The 15,982-nt window shown below is 38.1% G+C and overlaps 1 protein-coding gene across 4 annotated transcripts in view; it reads left to right on the top strand.

The window, feature by feature from the left end:
- GSK3B (glycogen synthase kinase 3 beta) overlaps positions 1-15,982 on the top strand; it is a 219,960-nt gene that overhangs the window by 169,462 nt on the left and 34,516 nt on the right. For all 4 annotated transcript variants that reach the window (XM_037045581.1, XM_037045580.1, XM_037045579.1 and 1 more), the window contains one exon: positions 11,245-11,340. In XM_037045581.1, coding sequence (XP_036901476.1) covers positions 11,245-11,340 — 96 coding nt within the window. The remainder of the gene's footprint in view (positions 1-11,244; positions 11,341-15,982) is intronic.

Genomic DNA, 15,982 nt, shown 5'->3' with positions numbered 1-15,982 from the left:
TCACCATTGTTAGAAAGAAGGTCTCTGGAACCTTTGGGGCTTTATTTTATTTGGGCTCATGGTGTCATAAGGTATCCACCTCTCTGTCCTTTATGTGCTCCCTTCCCTTGTCTTCCATAGTATCATTGTCTGTGGGATTTCTTCCAATTTCTTGGATGTGTGTCTCAGCCTTCTTTTTTGATTTTCTTTTTTTTGTATATTTGTTTCCCGTGGGTCCCCATCTTTAGCACTCTTCTTCTTCACAGGCTTTGCCCATTCTACACTGTCACAGCACCTGCACACCCACAACTACCAAAGTTGTTTTTTCTAGCCTGAAGCTCTAATCTAGATGATATGCCCCAAATCCACCACTTGGTGGAGGACTTCTCTGAAGGCATATGTATTCTTTGCCTACTCCATTTCCTATACTGTACTTCCCCATGGTATTCTGCAACTACCTATTTGTACTGCTTCATCTCCTCACTTCATCATCCATTCCCCCATACCACCCCTCCCATCTGGCAACTGTCAAAACCCTCCGTATATCCACAATTCTGTCTCTGTTCTTCTTGTTTGTTTAGTTTGTTTTTTTAGATTCAGTTGTTGATAGATGTGTATTTGTTGCCATTTTATTGGTCATAGTGTTAGTCTTCTTCTCTGGCTTAAATAGGTCCCTTTAACATTTCATATCATAATGGTTTGGTAATGATGAACTCCTTAGTTTTTTTCTTGTCTGGGAAGCTCTGTATCTGCCCTTCGATTGAAAATGGTATCTTCACTGAGTAGAACAATCTTGGCTGTAGGTCTCTGCTTTTCATGACTTCAAATATTTCTTGGCAGTTTCTTACCTTCAACATTTATTTTGAGAAATCAGCTGACAGTCTTCTGGGAACTCCCCTGTAATTAACTCGTTGCTTTTTTTCTGCTTTTAAGATTCTCTGTCTTTAATCTTTGACATTTTAATTATGGTGGGTCTTGTTGTGGGCCTCTTTACATCCATCTTGTGTGGAACTCTTGGCTTCCTGGCCTTGCTTATCTATTTTCTTCTCCAAATTAGAGAAGTTTTCTTTCATGATATCTCTTCTTTTTTGGCACCCCTATAATGCAAATGAATGTCGGACCTCTTGAAGTTGTCCCAGAGGCTCCTTATAGTATCCTCATTTTATTGGGATCTTTTTTCTTCTTACTGTCCTGGTTAATTGCTTTTTGCTTCCTTATATTCCACATCATTACTTTGATCTTGGCTTCATCCACTCTACTGTTGATTCCTTGTAAAGTGTTCTTTATTTCAATCATTGCATCCATCATTTCTGACTGGATCTTTTTTTATGTTATTGAGGTCCTCACTAAGTTCCTTGAGCACCCTTATAACCAGTGTTTTGAACTCTGCATCTGATAGATTGCTTATCTCCTTTTTGTTTAGTTCTTTTTCTGGAGTTTTGATCTGTTCTTTCAGTCGGGCTATGTTTCTGTTTCTTTGTCTTCTCATATTGGCAGCCTCCCTGTGTTTGTTTCTGTGTATTAAGTGGAGATGCCATGACTCCCAGTCTTGATAATGTGGCCTAATGTATAGTACATGTCCTACAGGGCCCAGTGGCACAGCTTCCCCTATCATCCAGGCTTGGTACTCAAGGCTTGGTACCCAGGCTTGGGCTGAGTACACCCCCCTCTGGTAGTTGAGCCATGGTTGCTGGAGGGATTTACCTAGGCCATTCAGCTCCAATGACCAATGACTGACTATGATCACTTACCACCAACCTCCACCCTCTGGGGAGGATCCGCTGTGCTGGTGCAGGGTGGTGGTGCTCCAAAGTGGTCTGTGGCTCTCCATTGAGTGTGCAGGCTCTGGGGTTTCCTTGGATGGTACATTCCAAGGTCAGCCACCACCTGTGTTCTACCTGGGGCCACCCAGCATTAGCTACAAAGCAGTCTGAGGTGGCTGCTACTTGTGATGGTGTTGGAGGGTCCCAGGTGAATCCAAGCTGTAATCCAAGGCTGGCTGCTGCTATAATGCTGGGCCTGGGGCCAATTAGCAAGAGGTACAGGAGCTCAGGGGGCCTTCCTGAGGCCAGCTATTGCTTGTTTGGGAGGATTTGGAAAGGTGTGAAGCATGAGCCAAGATAAACCATTACTATGGAAAAGCTACTATTATCAGCTTGGGCCTATAAGTTGGGTGGGGCAGATGGTGAGGTAATCACCAGTGTGGGGCAAACTGTATGAGCCAGGCTGACCTCTGGTCATCTTTTTATCTGGGAGAAGGCTGTCCCCACAGCTTTTACCCTGATGCCGGACATTTCACTTCCTCCCCATATGTTACCGATGTCTTTCAAGATGCTATGCCATGCTCTAGCTCAGAAGGAGTAAGTCTGTGGGTTTGTGTGGGCCCTTTAAGAGGAACTGTTTGGGAATCCAGGAGTCTGTTTACACCAAGTCAGTCTCTGCTAGTTTGTACAGCCAGAAGTTATGGGGGCTTTGCTTTCTGACACTGGAACCCTGGTGTTGGGCTGGGACCCCTCACTCCCAAGACATCCATCCCAAATTTTTATCTACCACATGTGCGTATGGGACCATCCCATTTCATGTCTCCACATCTCACAACAGTCTGGGTGGATGTGATTTCTTTAGTTTCTTCTTGTTATACTTATGTCATTATTCATCAAAGTTGATTATTTCCTACTGTGATAAAAAGATTTTCCACATGTATGCACTGGTATATATTAAAAGATGGTTCGAAGTGTATAAAAATGCTTAGATAATAATCATAGAGTTCCCATTTATTATAAAAATTCTTGACAAAGTGGAAATAGAGTAAACATACCTCAGTGTAATTACAGGGCATATATGACGAATCCAGAACCAGCATCTTACTTAGAAATCAAAAATTAAAAGCATTTCTCTTAAGATCAGGAACAAGACAGGGATGTCCATTTTCACCACTTGTACTTAACATAGTACTGGGAGTCCTAGCCACAGCATCAGACAAGTAGTAGAAATAAAAGGCATCCAAATTGGAAAGGAAGAAATAAAACAACCATTGCTTGCAGATGACATGGTATTTATATAGAAAACCCTACAGATTCTACAAAAAAAACTACTAATCTGATCAATGGTTTTAGTGAAGTAGCAGGATACAAAATATCCAGAAATCAGTTGCATTTTTGTACACCAGTAATAAACTATCAGAAAGGGAAACTAAGACAACAATCCCATTTGCAATTGCATAAAAAATAGGAATAAATTTGGCCAAGGACATAAAACACTTGTATTTGGAAAATTATAAGACACTGAAGAAAGAAATTAAGATACAAGTTAGTGGGAGCATATACCATCTTGATGGATAGGAGGAATTAACATCTTTAAAATGTCCACACTACCCAAAGCACTCTATAGATTTCAACACAATTTTTTTCAAGATACTAATGGCATATTTCACAGAACTAGAACAAATATTCCAAAAACTAATGTGGAATCATAAAAAACTCTTATAGCTGCAGCATCTTGATAAAGCAGAACAAAGTTTGAGAAATCATGTTACCTGATATCAAACTGTACTACAAGACCACAATAATCAAAGAGCATGGTACAGGCATAAAAAGATATTGTAGATCAATGGAACAGAATAGAGAGCCAAGAAATAAACCCACACCGTTATAGTCAATTGACATTTAACAAAGGAGGCAAAAGCATGTAATGGGGTATGGATAATCTAGTCAATAAATGGTGTTGGGAATATAGAACAGATAAGTACAAAAAAAGTAGCTAGACCACCAACTTACCCCATATGCAAGAATTAATGCAAAATGGATTAAAGACTTAGATTTTAGATTGGAAACCATAATAATCCTAGAAGAAAACATAGACAGTAAAATCTTGGATATTTATAATAGTATTTTTTCCTGAAATATTTCCTCAGACAAGGGAAACAAAATAAAAAATAAATAAATGGGACTACATCAAACTAAAAGGGTTTTGTACAACAAAGGAAAGTATCAACAAAACTAAAAGACAAGTAACTGCATAGGAGAACATACTCAACAAGACATCTGATAAGGGGTTAATATCCAAAATTTAAAATGAACTTACAAAACTCAACGCCAGAAACAATTCAATGAAAAACATGTGTAAAGGACCTGAATAGACACTTCTCCAGTAGGGACATACAGATAGCCAATAGGTACATGAAAAGCTGCTCAACATCACTAGTCATCAGAGTAATGCAAATAAAACAATAATAAGATACCACCTCACACCTGTCAAGAGTGGCTATCACCAATAAATCATACAAGTGTTGCTGAAGACTGGATAAAGGGAACCCTTTTGCACCTTTGGTGGGAATGCAGATTGGTGCAGCCACTGTGGAAATCAGCATGGAGTTACCTCAAAAAAATTAAAAATGAAGCTGCCTTACGATCCAATGATTCCAGTTCTAGAAATTTATTCAGAGAAACCTGGAACACTAATTTGAAATAATATGCAAACCCCTTTGTTCATTACAATGCTATGTACAATAGCCAAGATATGATGAGTGGATAAAAAACCTGGTTATATTTGTACAATGGAATACTACTTAGCTGTAAAAGAGAAAGAAATATTACCTTTTGCAATAGCATGGATGGACCTGGAGAGTATTATGCTGAGTGAAATAAACCAATCAGAGGAAGACAAGTACCATATGATTCCATTTATATGTGCAATCTCATGAACAAAATAAACAAAATAGAAAAATTTATAGAGACATAGCTGACTGACAACTGTCAGAAGGGAGGATGTTTGTAGGGGCTGGGTGAAAAATTGAAGGGATTAAACAAAAACAAACTGAGACTTTGACCACAGTATGGTGATTACCACAGGGAAAGGAGATGGGGGGAGGGAGAAGCGGGTAATGCGAGGGAAGATAAATGGTGATGGAAGGAAACTTACCTGGAGTGGACACACAATACAATATGCAGTTGCTGTATTATAGAATTTTATACCTGAAATTTATATAATGTTATTAATCATTGTTACCCTAATAAATTCAATAAAATTATAACTTGATATTTAGAAAAATAAAAATAGTATATGGAAACTAACACATTGTGAGGAATGAACTTTTTTGATCATTCATTTATCTTCCAGCATTATTTTTTCTTTTATTCACTTTGGCCTTTATTCTTCTTTTGAAGTTTATTGAAATAGAAAGTGTTGGGTTGTTTGAAGTTTTTCTTGTTTCTTGAGATAGGCCAGTTATGCTGTGAATTTTGTCTGACTATTTTTGCTCTGTCCCATTGATTCTGGGTTGTTGTGTTCTCATTTTCATTTGCTTCATGGTGTCTTTTGAATGCTTCCTTGATCTCATTATCAACCCACTTATTGGTAGTAACATGTTATTTGTGTTCCATGTCTTTGTGCGTTTTTCAGTTTTTTTCTTGTGATAGATTTCTAGTTCCATAGCATTGTAGTCGGAGAAGATGCTTGATATAAATTCAGTTTTCTTAAATTTATTGATACTTGTTTTGTGTCCTGAAATACGGTCTATCTTAGAAAATGTTTCATGTGTACTTGAAAAGAATGTGTGTTTTGCTGCTTTCACACATTTCTGAATGTGTGAAATGCTGTGAACATATCTCGCTAATCTAGGCCACTATTTGGCCTTATGGACTTAAGGCCACTATTTCCTTGTTGATTTTCCGTCTAGAAGATCTATCCATTGATATCAGTATTGAAATCCCCTACTATAGCTGTATTCCTGTTCATCTCTCCCTTTATGTCCTTCAATATTTGTTTTACATATTTGGGTGCTCCTACCTTAGGTGCATAAATGTTTACAAGGTTCATATCCTCTTGTTGGATTGTTCTCTTTATCATTATGTTGTGTCCTTCTGTCTATTAGTATACCCTTGGTTTTAAATTCTGTTTTTTCTAAGTTTTGCTACCCCAGCTTTTTTTGTATTTCCATTTGCAGGAAATATGTTTTTCCATCCCTTTACTTTTAGTCTGTGTGCAGTTTTTGTTCTGAGTTGGGTCTCTTGTAGATAATATACAAGGTCTTTCCAGAAAAAGTCCAGCCATTGTTAATATAATGAAAATGGTTTGCGTAACATCAGTGTAACCTGACAGCCAAGGAGAGTGGACTGGAATGTGCATGTGTGAACAATGTTGACTTCACTATACTAGTTAGTGGGGCAGTGGATGCCATTGAGTATGTGTGCTATGTGGCCTTCGCATTCAAAATGACTTGAGTGAGTAGAGCAATAAATCTGAACCAAATTTAGCGTTAAGCTTGGATATTCCTCTGCAGAAGCTATTCAGATAATTCAGAAGGCTGCAGCTATAGGCAGTAGGCAGGTGGCAGCCTAATCACAACAACATGCCCGCTCGTGCATCATGTCTTACGGAGAGTTTTTTGGCGAAACATCAAATCACCCAGGTGACTCGGGTCCCCTATAGCCCAGATTTGGTGCCCTGGGACTTCTGGCTTTTCCCAAAACCAAAGTCACCTTTGAAAGTAAAGAGATTTCAGACTTGATGAGCCTCAGGAAAATACTATGGAACAGTTGATGGTGGTTGGGAGAACTGTGTGAGGTCCCAAGTGCCTACTTTGAAAAGGACTGAGGCGTCATTGTCCTGTATACAATGTTTCTTGAATCTGGTATTTCTTGAATCTGACATTTATTCTTCAATAAATGTCTCTATTTTTTTATATTATATGGCTGGACACTTTCTGGACAGACTTCATATATATGGGTCTTGTTTTCTTATCCATTCAGCTACCCTTTATCTTTTGATTGGAGCACTTAAACCATTTACACCTAAAGCAATTAATAGTAGGTATTGCCATTTTTTCTATATAACAATGTGCTTCTGTTTGTCTTTTATTCTTCTTAAGTCAAGCTCTTTAATAACATATCTTGTACTATTGGTTTGGGGGTAATGAACTCCTTTAGTTTTTTTGTCTTGGAAGCTCGTTATTTCTCTTTCAGTTTTAAACGATAGCCTTGCTGGATAAAATAGTCTTGGTTTAAGTTTGTCTTTCTTCACCTTGACTATTTCATCCTAGTCCCTTCTGACCTGAAATATTTCTGCTGAAAAATCAGCTGACGGTATTATGGAGGCTGTCTTTCTCTTGTGGCTTGTAAGATTCTCTCTTTGGCCCTGGCTGATGTGGCTCAGTGGATTGAGCAGTGGCCTGCAGACCAAAAGGTTGCCAGGGTGCATGCCTGGGTTGTAGTCCAGGTCCCCAGTTGGGGACGTGAGAGAGGTAACCAATTGCTGTTTCTCTCATGCATCATGTTTCTCCCCACCCTCACCCCCTGCCAAAATAAATAAAATCTTTTTTTAAAAAAAGATTCTCGCCCTGGCTGGTGTAGCTCAGTGGATTGAGCGCGGGCCTGCGAACCAGAGGATAGCGGTTCGATTCCCAGTCAGGGCACATGCCTGGGTTGCAGGCCGGTTCCCTGCAGGCCAACTCCCAGCAGGGAACACACGAAAGGCAACCATACATTGATGTTTCTCTCCCTCTCTCCTTCCCCTCTAAAGATAAATAAATAAATAAAATTAAAAAATAAAAAATAAAAATAAAATGAAGATATCAACACATTTTTTTTAAAAAAAGATTCTCTATTTGTCTTTAACCTTTAACATTTTAGTTACAAAGTATCTTATGTCACTGTGTGGGTTCACCTTGTTTGGCACTCTGGGCACCCCTCCTGTGTGTGTTGTCTTTTTTCTTCACCAGGTTACAGAAGTCTTCAGTCATTTCTTCAGATAAGTTCTTGATCTTTTGCTCTCTTCTCTTGATACCCCTGTGATATGGATGTTGTTATTCTTCATGTTGTCCCCTAAACTATGCTTATTTTGTTTATCTTTCTCCTTTTTGCTGTTTTGATTGCGTGTTTCTGTGTTCTACCTTGTCTTTAAATTGCTGATTTGATACTCTGTTTCATCCAACCTACTGTTTATTGCTTCTAATGTAGTCTTCATTTCCACTATTTTATTCATTTCTAAGTAGTTCTTTTTTATGGCTCCTATATCCTTGTTTATGCTGTTGTAGTTCTCACTAAGTTCTTTGTAGTTGTCACTAAGTTCCTCAGGTATCCTTATAACCATTTTTCTGAACTCTGTATATGATAAGTTGTTTGCCTCCACTTCATTTAGCTCTTATTCTGGAGATGTCTTCTGTTCTTTTATTTAGGTCATGTTTCTTTGTCTCCCCATTTTGGCTCCCTCTTTGGGTTTGTTTCTGTATATTAGGTAGCTGGGTAATGACTCCCAGTTAGTGAGGTGGCCTTATATAATAGGTGTCCTGTGGGACCCAGTGACGCTGGGTGCTCTGGGAATGTGGGCTCTCATTTTGTAATTGAGTCTTGACTTTTGTTGGCCATTTGTGTGTGGTGTCGCCCCTCTGACTGATGCTGAGGCTCAACACCAACCACAGTGTACAAGCCGCTGTGCAGGTGCTGACCACACACAAAGTGGAGTTTACCTCAGCAGGTCTGGTGCCTGCTGAGATCTCCCTTTGTATATGTCACCTGTGAAGCTAATTAGATCCTTCTTTGATGATGTCTGAAGTTGGCCACTCGTTATTTTGGTCCTGGGGCCTCTTGGGAAGGACTCTGGTGAGTCCATTCTGACACTACCTGTGACTGGCTCTGAGCAGCCTGTTTGGAACTTTAAAGGGCTACTGTGTGAATGGGAAAGATCAAGCTGCACAACAAAACCTACTTTTACCATCAGTAGGCCCAGTAGCAGGTCAGTAAAAGTCTCAAGACACCCTTAGATTTGCATCTGCCTCCCTCTGCCTGTTAGGCTCAGTACCTGAAAAAGCCTCTGGTGGTACTCAAGTTGAGTGAAGTAGGTTCTCAGTGAGTTACCAGGTAGGGGCAAACGGTATTTAAAATCAATCAGGTTCAGTCTTGGTGCCATTGCTGGGTTTGAAGCCAGTTAGCAAATGTCCCAGGGTAAACCAAGTCTAGGGGTCACCTGCTGGTTGCTCACACACCTTTGTGGTGGGGCAGGGTCTTGGTTTCATCAAGGAGAGGCCAGCAGTGTATATCAGGACCAAACAGACCATGATTTGGCTATGTGAAGGGAGGGCTCTTCTCTGGTTGTGCACACAAGGGAAAATGCCCCCCATCTTAGAGCCAGACGTACAACTTAGTCTGTCCCAGATTCTGCCCAGAGCCAGATCTCAGCCAGTTAGGGTCACCAAAGTTGGGAGAGTGAGGCTAGTAGATCTCTGGCGAAGGGGAGGTGCCAGTCAGGCATGGGGGAGGGCGGGTTGAGTAGTCCCTGACCCAGAGGCACAGAACTCAGTCTGTTCCAGATTCTGCTCAGCCCTCAGCAGGGCTGGTGCCATGTGAATTGGGAGGTTGAGGCTTCTGGAAATCAGGAGACTGGAGCTAGTGGATCCTCCTGTGTGGGAGAGGCACCAGTGAGGTGCAAGAGAAAATGGGGGGAATGGCCCCTGTTCCAAAGGCACACAACTCAGTCACGGAAACCTACCCCTTGTGTCTTCCCAGACCTCTGTATACCTGTCCAGGTATTTGACTCCTCAGCAGGGCTCAAGCTCTGTAGTGTGGGGTGACAGAGCCCAGAGGGTGAGGCTGTTGCATTCCCCCAGGCTGATGTTATATGGAGGGGTGTGCAGTATGGGAGAGTAACTCAGCTTAGGGGTCCTAGCACCTGTCCCTTTATTTTCTCTCTCCAGAGCCACAAACAGCCATCTCTGCTCACCTAACTCTAGTCTGTTCTACCCTCTTTCTGACAGAGCCCAGGGGGAGTGGCTGCAAGTGAGATTTTCTGTGTTGGCTCCTGAAGAGGGCATCTGTGTCAATAGCAGAGTCCTACCTCTCTCTGGCAGACAGAATCCAGGCTGATTTTCCCAGCCAGATGTTATGTGCATGCCTCTTCCCAGCTCTGGTATTCTGCACTGGGGAGCCCACCATTGGGGTTGAGACCCCATGCTTCTCAGATGGAAGTCCCACAGCTTAGATATCCCTTCAGAATCTCAGCTTCCCCCCATGGGAGCAGGACCAGCACTTTCTGCAACTCCAACCTTCCTGCTGGTCTCTATGTGGTTTCTTCTGTAAATCCTTGGTTATAAGACTCCCAAGGAGTCTAGTAGTTATTCACATTAATTGTTCTATAATTTAGTTGTAATTCGAGTTTGGTCCTGGGAGGAATTGAGTGCAGTTTTCATCTATGCTGCCATCCTCTTGGATCATCATCTTTTTTTTTTCATTATAAGAGTCCTTTGTATACTCTAGGTAGAAGTCCTTTGCAGAATATATGTTTTACAGATTTATTCCCTCAGTCTGTAGCTTGAATTTTGTTTTCTTAAGAGTGTCTTTTGAAGAACAACACTTTTAAAGATTTTGATTAAAGCCTAAAAGTTTGAATGAAGCTTAGAGAATTAGAAGCAACAACAACAAAAATATTGAATCTCTTACTTTGCCCTGATTATTCACTGGTTGCCACCACAAATGAAGTATGTATCATTAACATTCCACTCCTTCTGTGCAACTCTTTTTGAACTGTAAATGGCTTAATATTTTATTTCTACCAACTTGTTTTGTCCTAGGCCCTAGAGTTATAAAGATGAGTGATAGGTGTCCTTTTTCTTCAGAGTGCTTATTTTTAGCATTTAATGTTTCTTCCCATCATCTTTCTTATGCAACCAGATCAATATTCTTTCCTTTGTTCAGTGCCTGCTGAATGAAGCTCTAGAGGCGATTAAGTGCTCATTATATTTTTATCTTGTAGCTATGTTTTTTCCACATAGAAATATGAAGTTTGTTATACAGGAAATTTACTGTTTTGTGTACACTACAATTATAGTGTAGTTTCTTATATACAAGGGACAATCACTAAGTATTCAATGACTCACTGGAATTATTGACGATCATGTTTGAGTATGGTTCTCCTGATTAACTTATTCATAACAAAAGTTTTAACTGTACTTTACTAAATGAATAAAATGTATTATCAGTTCAGATGCCATCATTGCAATCGATTGATTTTTACTTGAATATTTTTATTACGCTTTTTTTACAACCCTGATATAACAGTATTGTTATTATTATGGTAAAAAGTCTGTGTAAGGTAGTATAGCATGGTTCTGTAGTCAGGTAAAAGTTAAATGTCACAAAAGTCTGCTCTACTTAATGAGTTACATATTTTATAACTTTGAGATCCCTTTTTCAATGAAACCAATACATCAAAACATAAATACTGTATTTGTAAGTATATAGAAAAACATGGCAATAACTAGCTTTCTCTGTCCAGGTCCTGGGGACACCAACAAGGGAGCAAATTAGAGAAATGAACCCAAACTACACAGAATTCAAATTTCCTCAAATTAAGGCACACCCTTGGACTAAGGTGAGTCAAATAGAGATTTTATAAAAGCATATTAACCAGTAGTTAACCAAAACTTGGGTTTTTCATTGTTATTAAACCAAACTATTTTGAGACTAGGTAGCCACCTATAAAGAGAGTTGAGTAGTTGTACTTCAGTGTTTAATTGGCTGTATGTAGTTTTGTCCCCGCTGATTTCCTATAAGTAGTTTCCAACCTGGTCATTTATTTGTAGGGTGAAGATATCATTAAAATACAGAGTTTTATTAAGAGCACAATTCATATGTAAACTTTAACTACTTAAAATTCAGAAGTAAATTTCTTTATGTAGTTAGAGGTGTTTATTAGTTTAGTATCATACAGCATATGAAAATATACATTCCATATATTTATTTTTTAAACTTAATTTATAGACCTTATTATATATGATAATATGTTTTTCTTCTCTTGTTTACTCTCCTATTGATGTTTTGGCAGCAGGAATAAAAAGCAGATATGGTCTTGCTAGGAGTATACATTGAAAGCAATTAATATGTTAACAGGGTGTCACTAGCCATTGGGAAATCTAGCCTTGACATTAAATGGAACCAATTCTAAGAGCATAAGTACTAATTTACCAGAAAACTTTTTTTCACTTTGACATTTAATTTAAATGATTTTAAAAGAGATTTTATTTAAAACAAGGGTTTTTTCACCTGTTTGATTTATGAGATGAATGTGCAGAGAGGGAAAAAAATCTCGATAGGGTTTATAGCTAGAATGACTCTCCAGCTTCCTCATTTTACAGATTCAGAAACTCTGACCAGAGATACAAAGTGACTTATTCAAGATCAAATGGGTGGCTGTTACAAAGCCAGTAAATGTCTATTCATGTGCAAGCATATGTGTTTAATGGCAGGTTGTTTAAACACCAGTTTATGTGCCATATACCCCCCTTATATTCCATTATATATTTTTGTGGGTTAGAAATGTTCAACTTTTTAATGTATCTTTCAAGCGGAGATAGATATTCTGTATTTAAAAACATACATACAACAATTTATTTTGAACATTGGTAAGTTCATTTAATTAGTTTCAAATCTTTTATTTGAAGTAATTTAGGGCTATAGTTGATAATAATTTACATTTCCAGGTTGAAAGTGTTTCTCTTTCAAAATTGTATAATAATTATAATTACTTTCCTTAAAGTTCTCATAATTGCATTACCTCTCTTCATTTCAAAAAATCCTCTTATTACTAATTATTTACATATTATTTAGAATCAAAGACCTCAGTAATATTTTAGTGCCAGAAGTATAAGCTTTAGCTTTCACTGACCAAGATGTTGCCCTTTCCCTCCTTATTAACTTTATGTGTAACAAACACTAAATATTCTAAAATGAACCATCTTTGGTTTTTGCACTTGGAGTATATTTTAAATCTGGGTCAGAAGATATTTAGAGTCTCTCACCTGGCTCTAAATTCATAGAATCCCAGGTTATCTATTTGGATTTAGAGGGTGAGTTGAATCCAGTGAAATTATTCCAAGTTAAAGTGCTTATAAGTGGTTTGTAGTGTACTTTGGTTTCAACCATATTGAAGAAAACAAAGAGAATCAAAAAAACAAAGAGAATCTGTCTGTTGAGTAAATACAGGAACATATTCCAAAATGCTAGCAGTAGTTTAGCTAAGAAGAGTCTGGGTGAATTTTTTTCTTTGTTCTGCATTTCCATATATTCTTCAATAAGCATGATATTTTTATGAAGAAAGTTCTAAGTATACAGATGTTACTCTTGATACAGGATAAGATAAGCAATATAATACTGAAATCGAGGTTATGAAATCTTATTTTTCAGTCCTGTCCTCATTGTTTTTTAAATCAAGGCTGCCCCAATATTAGTATGTGTCGTATTCTGCACTTTTTCCCCTGAATCGTATCTTTTCGATTTAAGTAGTAGCCAGGATGGAATGCGAAGAATGATTGGTTCTACTTAAAATGCAGCCAACAGAAGACTGTGTGTGCTTTACACTTTCCTTTGCCCTTGTGGGTTCCTGATGTTTCTATATCTTACACTGTTTTTCAAACTTGAATAATCTAAATAAAGCCCTTTTATTTATTTTTGTTTCTATTCCCTCACCTGCGTTGTCAAACTACTATGAACTCTTCATTCATGTAGTGTACCTTGACATAATTTGGTCTCACTTGGTACAAATGCATTTATTATGTAAAAAGGGTACTTACATTAATTACCCATTAGTACGCACAACTAGGTTGGTGTTACCATGGTTGTAAACACAAAACCAAGTTCAGACACAGAAATTTCATGACACTACTCTCTCTTCCAGATGAATCTAGATGATCTTGTATTGATTGATCTATGATCTATTGATCTATGCTTGTATTGATTTAAAAAAATTGGTTGGTATCAATATGGAAATTTCCCCTCTATCTTTCATTGTGATAGTGGACACCAACTTGAGAAAAGGTCTCTTATGCTAGGCAGCCATGGATTTACTACTATTCTTTTAATACATTGATGTTGTCTACAGAGAAGAGCTTCTTGCCCTTAGAGGGTGCTAAACAGTTTGGAAACAAAAGCTGCTTTGCCTTTATTTTGCGGTCTTCTGTTAAAATGCACTTCAGCTCCATTTCCTGAAGCTGTGTGCATCCTGGTTTCCTGTGCTGCAGTGCAGTATGGCTGTATCACCAGGATTCGGAGCTGGTGTTCTCAAAAAGTAGGTCAACTTAATGACCAAGAGAGAAAATTACTTCCATGGAAATACTGAGATGAGGGATTCAGATATGTCAGAAAGAGAACAAACAGAAGAACAAGACCATGACATGATCCCAGTGTGCTGTACAGCAGGAATCTTGAGAATTTAGAAATCCAGTAAGTTGCCCTTGACTATTATTTAATAGTCAGAGCAACCTAAGTCATTGATACAGTACTTACGGTTTAAGTAGGGAATACAAAAGAAAATAGGTGCTAATGTTTTGAAACAAGAACCATTCTTGGGAGTGGAGGTGAGAAAGATGAAGACTTCTGCATTGGTGTGTGCTGTACATGTCAAAGAATAACAGCCAGATCAGAAGCAAAAGGAAGTGATAGGAAAGTAGATTGAGGATTAAGAGATGGAAATTGTTTGGAAGAAAACAGGGAGCCTAAATTCTGCATTTGAAATGTGGAGGTGTGGTTAAATCGTAAGTCTGTTAGGAATGAAGTGAGGATCTAGTTTAAGCACTGCTTTTACTCTTTGTGCTTCACGTTTTTTCTTTTGTTAAGGTAAGGTAACAGTTACCTGCTTTGTTTTTTCTCTGGTTCTGAAAATATGAAGTATGCATGTAAAGGATTATTTCATTTTAGTTAATAATGTAAGGGTTCTGCCTCCAGTGTAGTTCTGTGTTTTGTCCTCTCTATCTCCACTGCCCTGGCTTTATGTTAATTGTTAAAACAACCTCCTGTCTCCTAACTAGTTCTCTTCTTCAGTTTCACACATTTCACATTTTCCTTGCTGAAAAAAGTTAACTTTCTTAAAAGCACTTGTGGTACTGTCACTCCCATTTAAAATTCTTCTCTGATTCTTCATTGCCTTTAGGAAACTTTGACGTAAGATATATATAATGACAAGAGTGATCATATGGTCCAATTTATGCTTATCTAGTGTAATTATTAATTGCATGCCCCTTCACTCAAGTGTCTCAGTTGGGGTGACAAGTGTACATTTATTCTGTTGGTAATCATTTCTGCCTTTTTCTTCCAAAAAAATTAATGAGATATTTAGTTCTTGTCCTATTCCTAACCTTTTCTGAAGCATCAAGTTGATAGAACCCAGTCTGGTTCCCAATTTCTTCAGTTCCTCTACTCTTAAATGCCTGTATGTAGTTAGGCAGTACATTTAAGCATTAATTTTAATTAGGGTAGGTTAGGAATTTCTAATAAGGTTATATTGTAATAATAGGAGTTTTCCCCCTCATTTTGAGTACTCACTTCCGCTAACCTTTTGTCTAAAGTTACAAACAAGTAGTCTCCCATTTTCCCATAGTAGATACTCCTATGGAGTCAGGTAACACAGATGTTTATATATTATTCCAGACTAATAAATTCATAAGTGACATAATTGTGTAGTGTAAGGAAGTAGATTAGAATCCCAAGGGTCCTGATCTCTTTCAATTGGATTATGTTATGTTTCAATTAGTTAATACATTAGCTTGTAGTTCATCTGAAAGGACCATGCAGTCAAAGCTCTAATCAAATTTGTCTCCTGATTGAACCCTAGAGAAGCCACGTTCATTTCTGCCTCTTGCCAGTCTTTTTTTTTCACACTTAGAATGTTTTCCTTCCCTACTTACTAAGTTTTAACCTTTTCTTGAGACCTGAAATCTCACTTCTCCCATGAAATATTTTCTGACTATCTATGCTCTCCATGATTATTCGTACCACATAATCCCTGAAACTACCTACCAAAACATACTATATGTATTATAGCAATTTCTGATTTCTCTTTCATAATGCTAATAACAAAATGTACACCAATTACCTAAAAATACTGATAAGTTTTTGGCATACATGGTAGCTTACTTAATAATTAAGTGGCTGTAGGCTATGTGGGACCATAGAACATTCTTGTGAAGTATCCCAAAATGTATTATCCACAAAAATCAGTCCTTACATACTTGTTTTCTTAG

The sequence above is a fragment of the Sturnira hondurensis genome, unplaced genomic scaffold (assembly GCF_014824575.4).
Source record: "Sturnira hondurensis isolate 20B ecotype Veracruz unplaced genomic scaffold, ASM1482457v3 Scaffold0004338, whole genome shotgun sequence".
NCBI classification, from domain to species: domain Eukaryota; kingdom Metazoa; phylum Chordata; class Mammalia; order Chiroptera; family Phyllostomidae; genus Sturnira; species Sturnira hondurensis.
The sequence above is the reverse complement of the archived record's forward strand: the minus strand, read 5'-3'. Positions and strand labels throughout refer to the sequence as shown.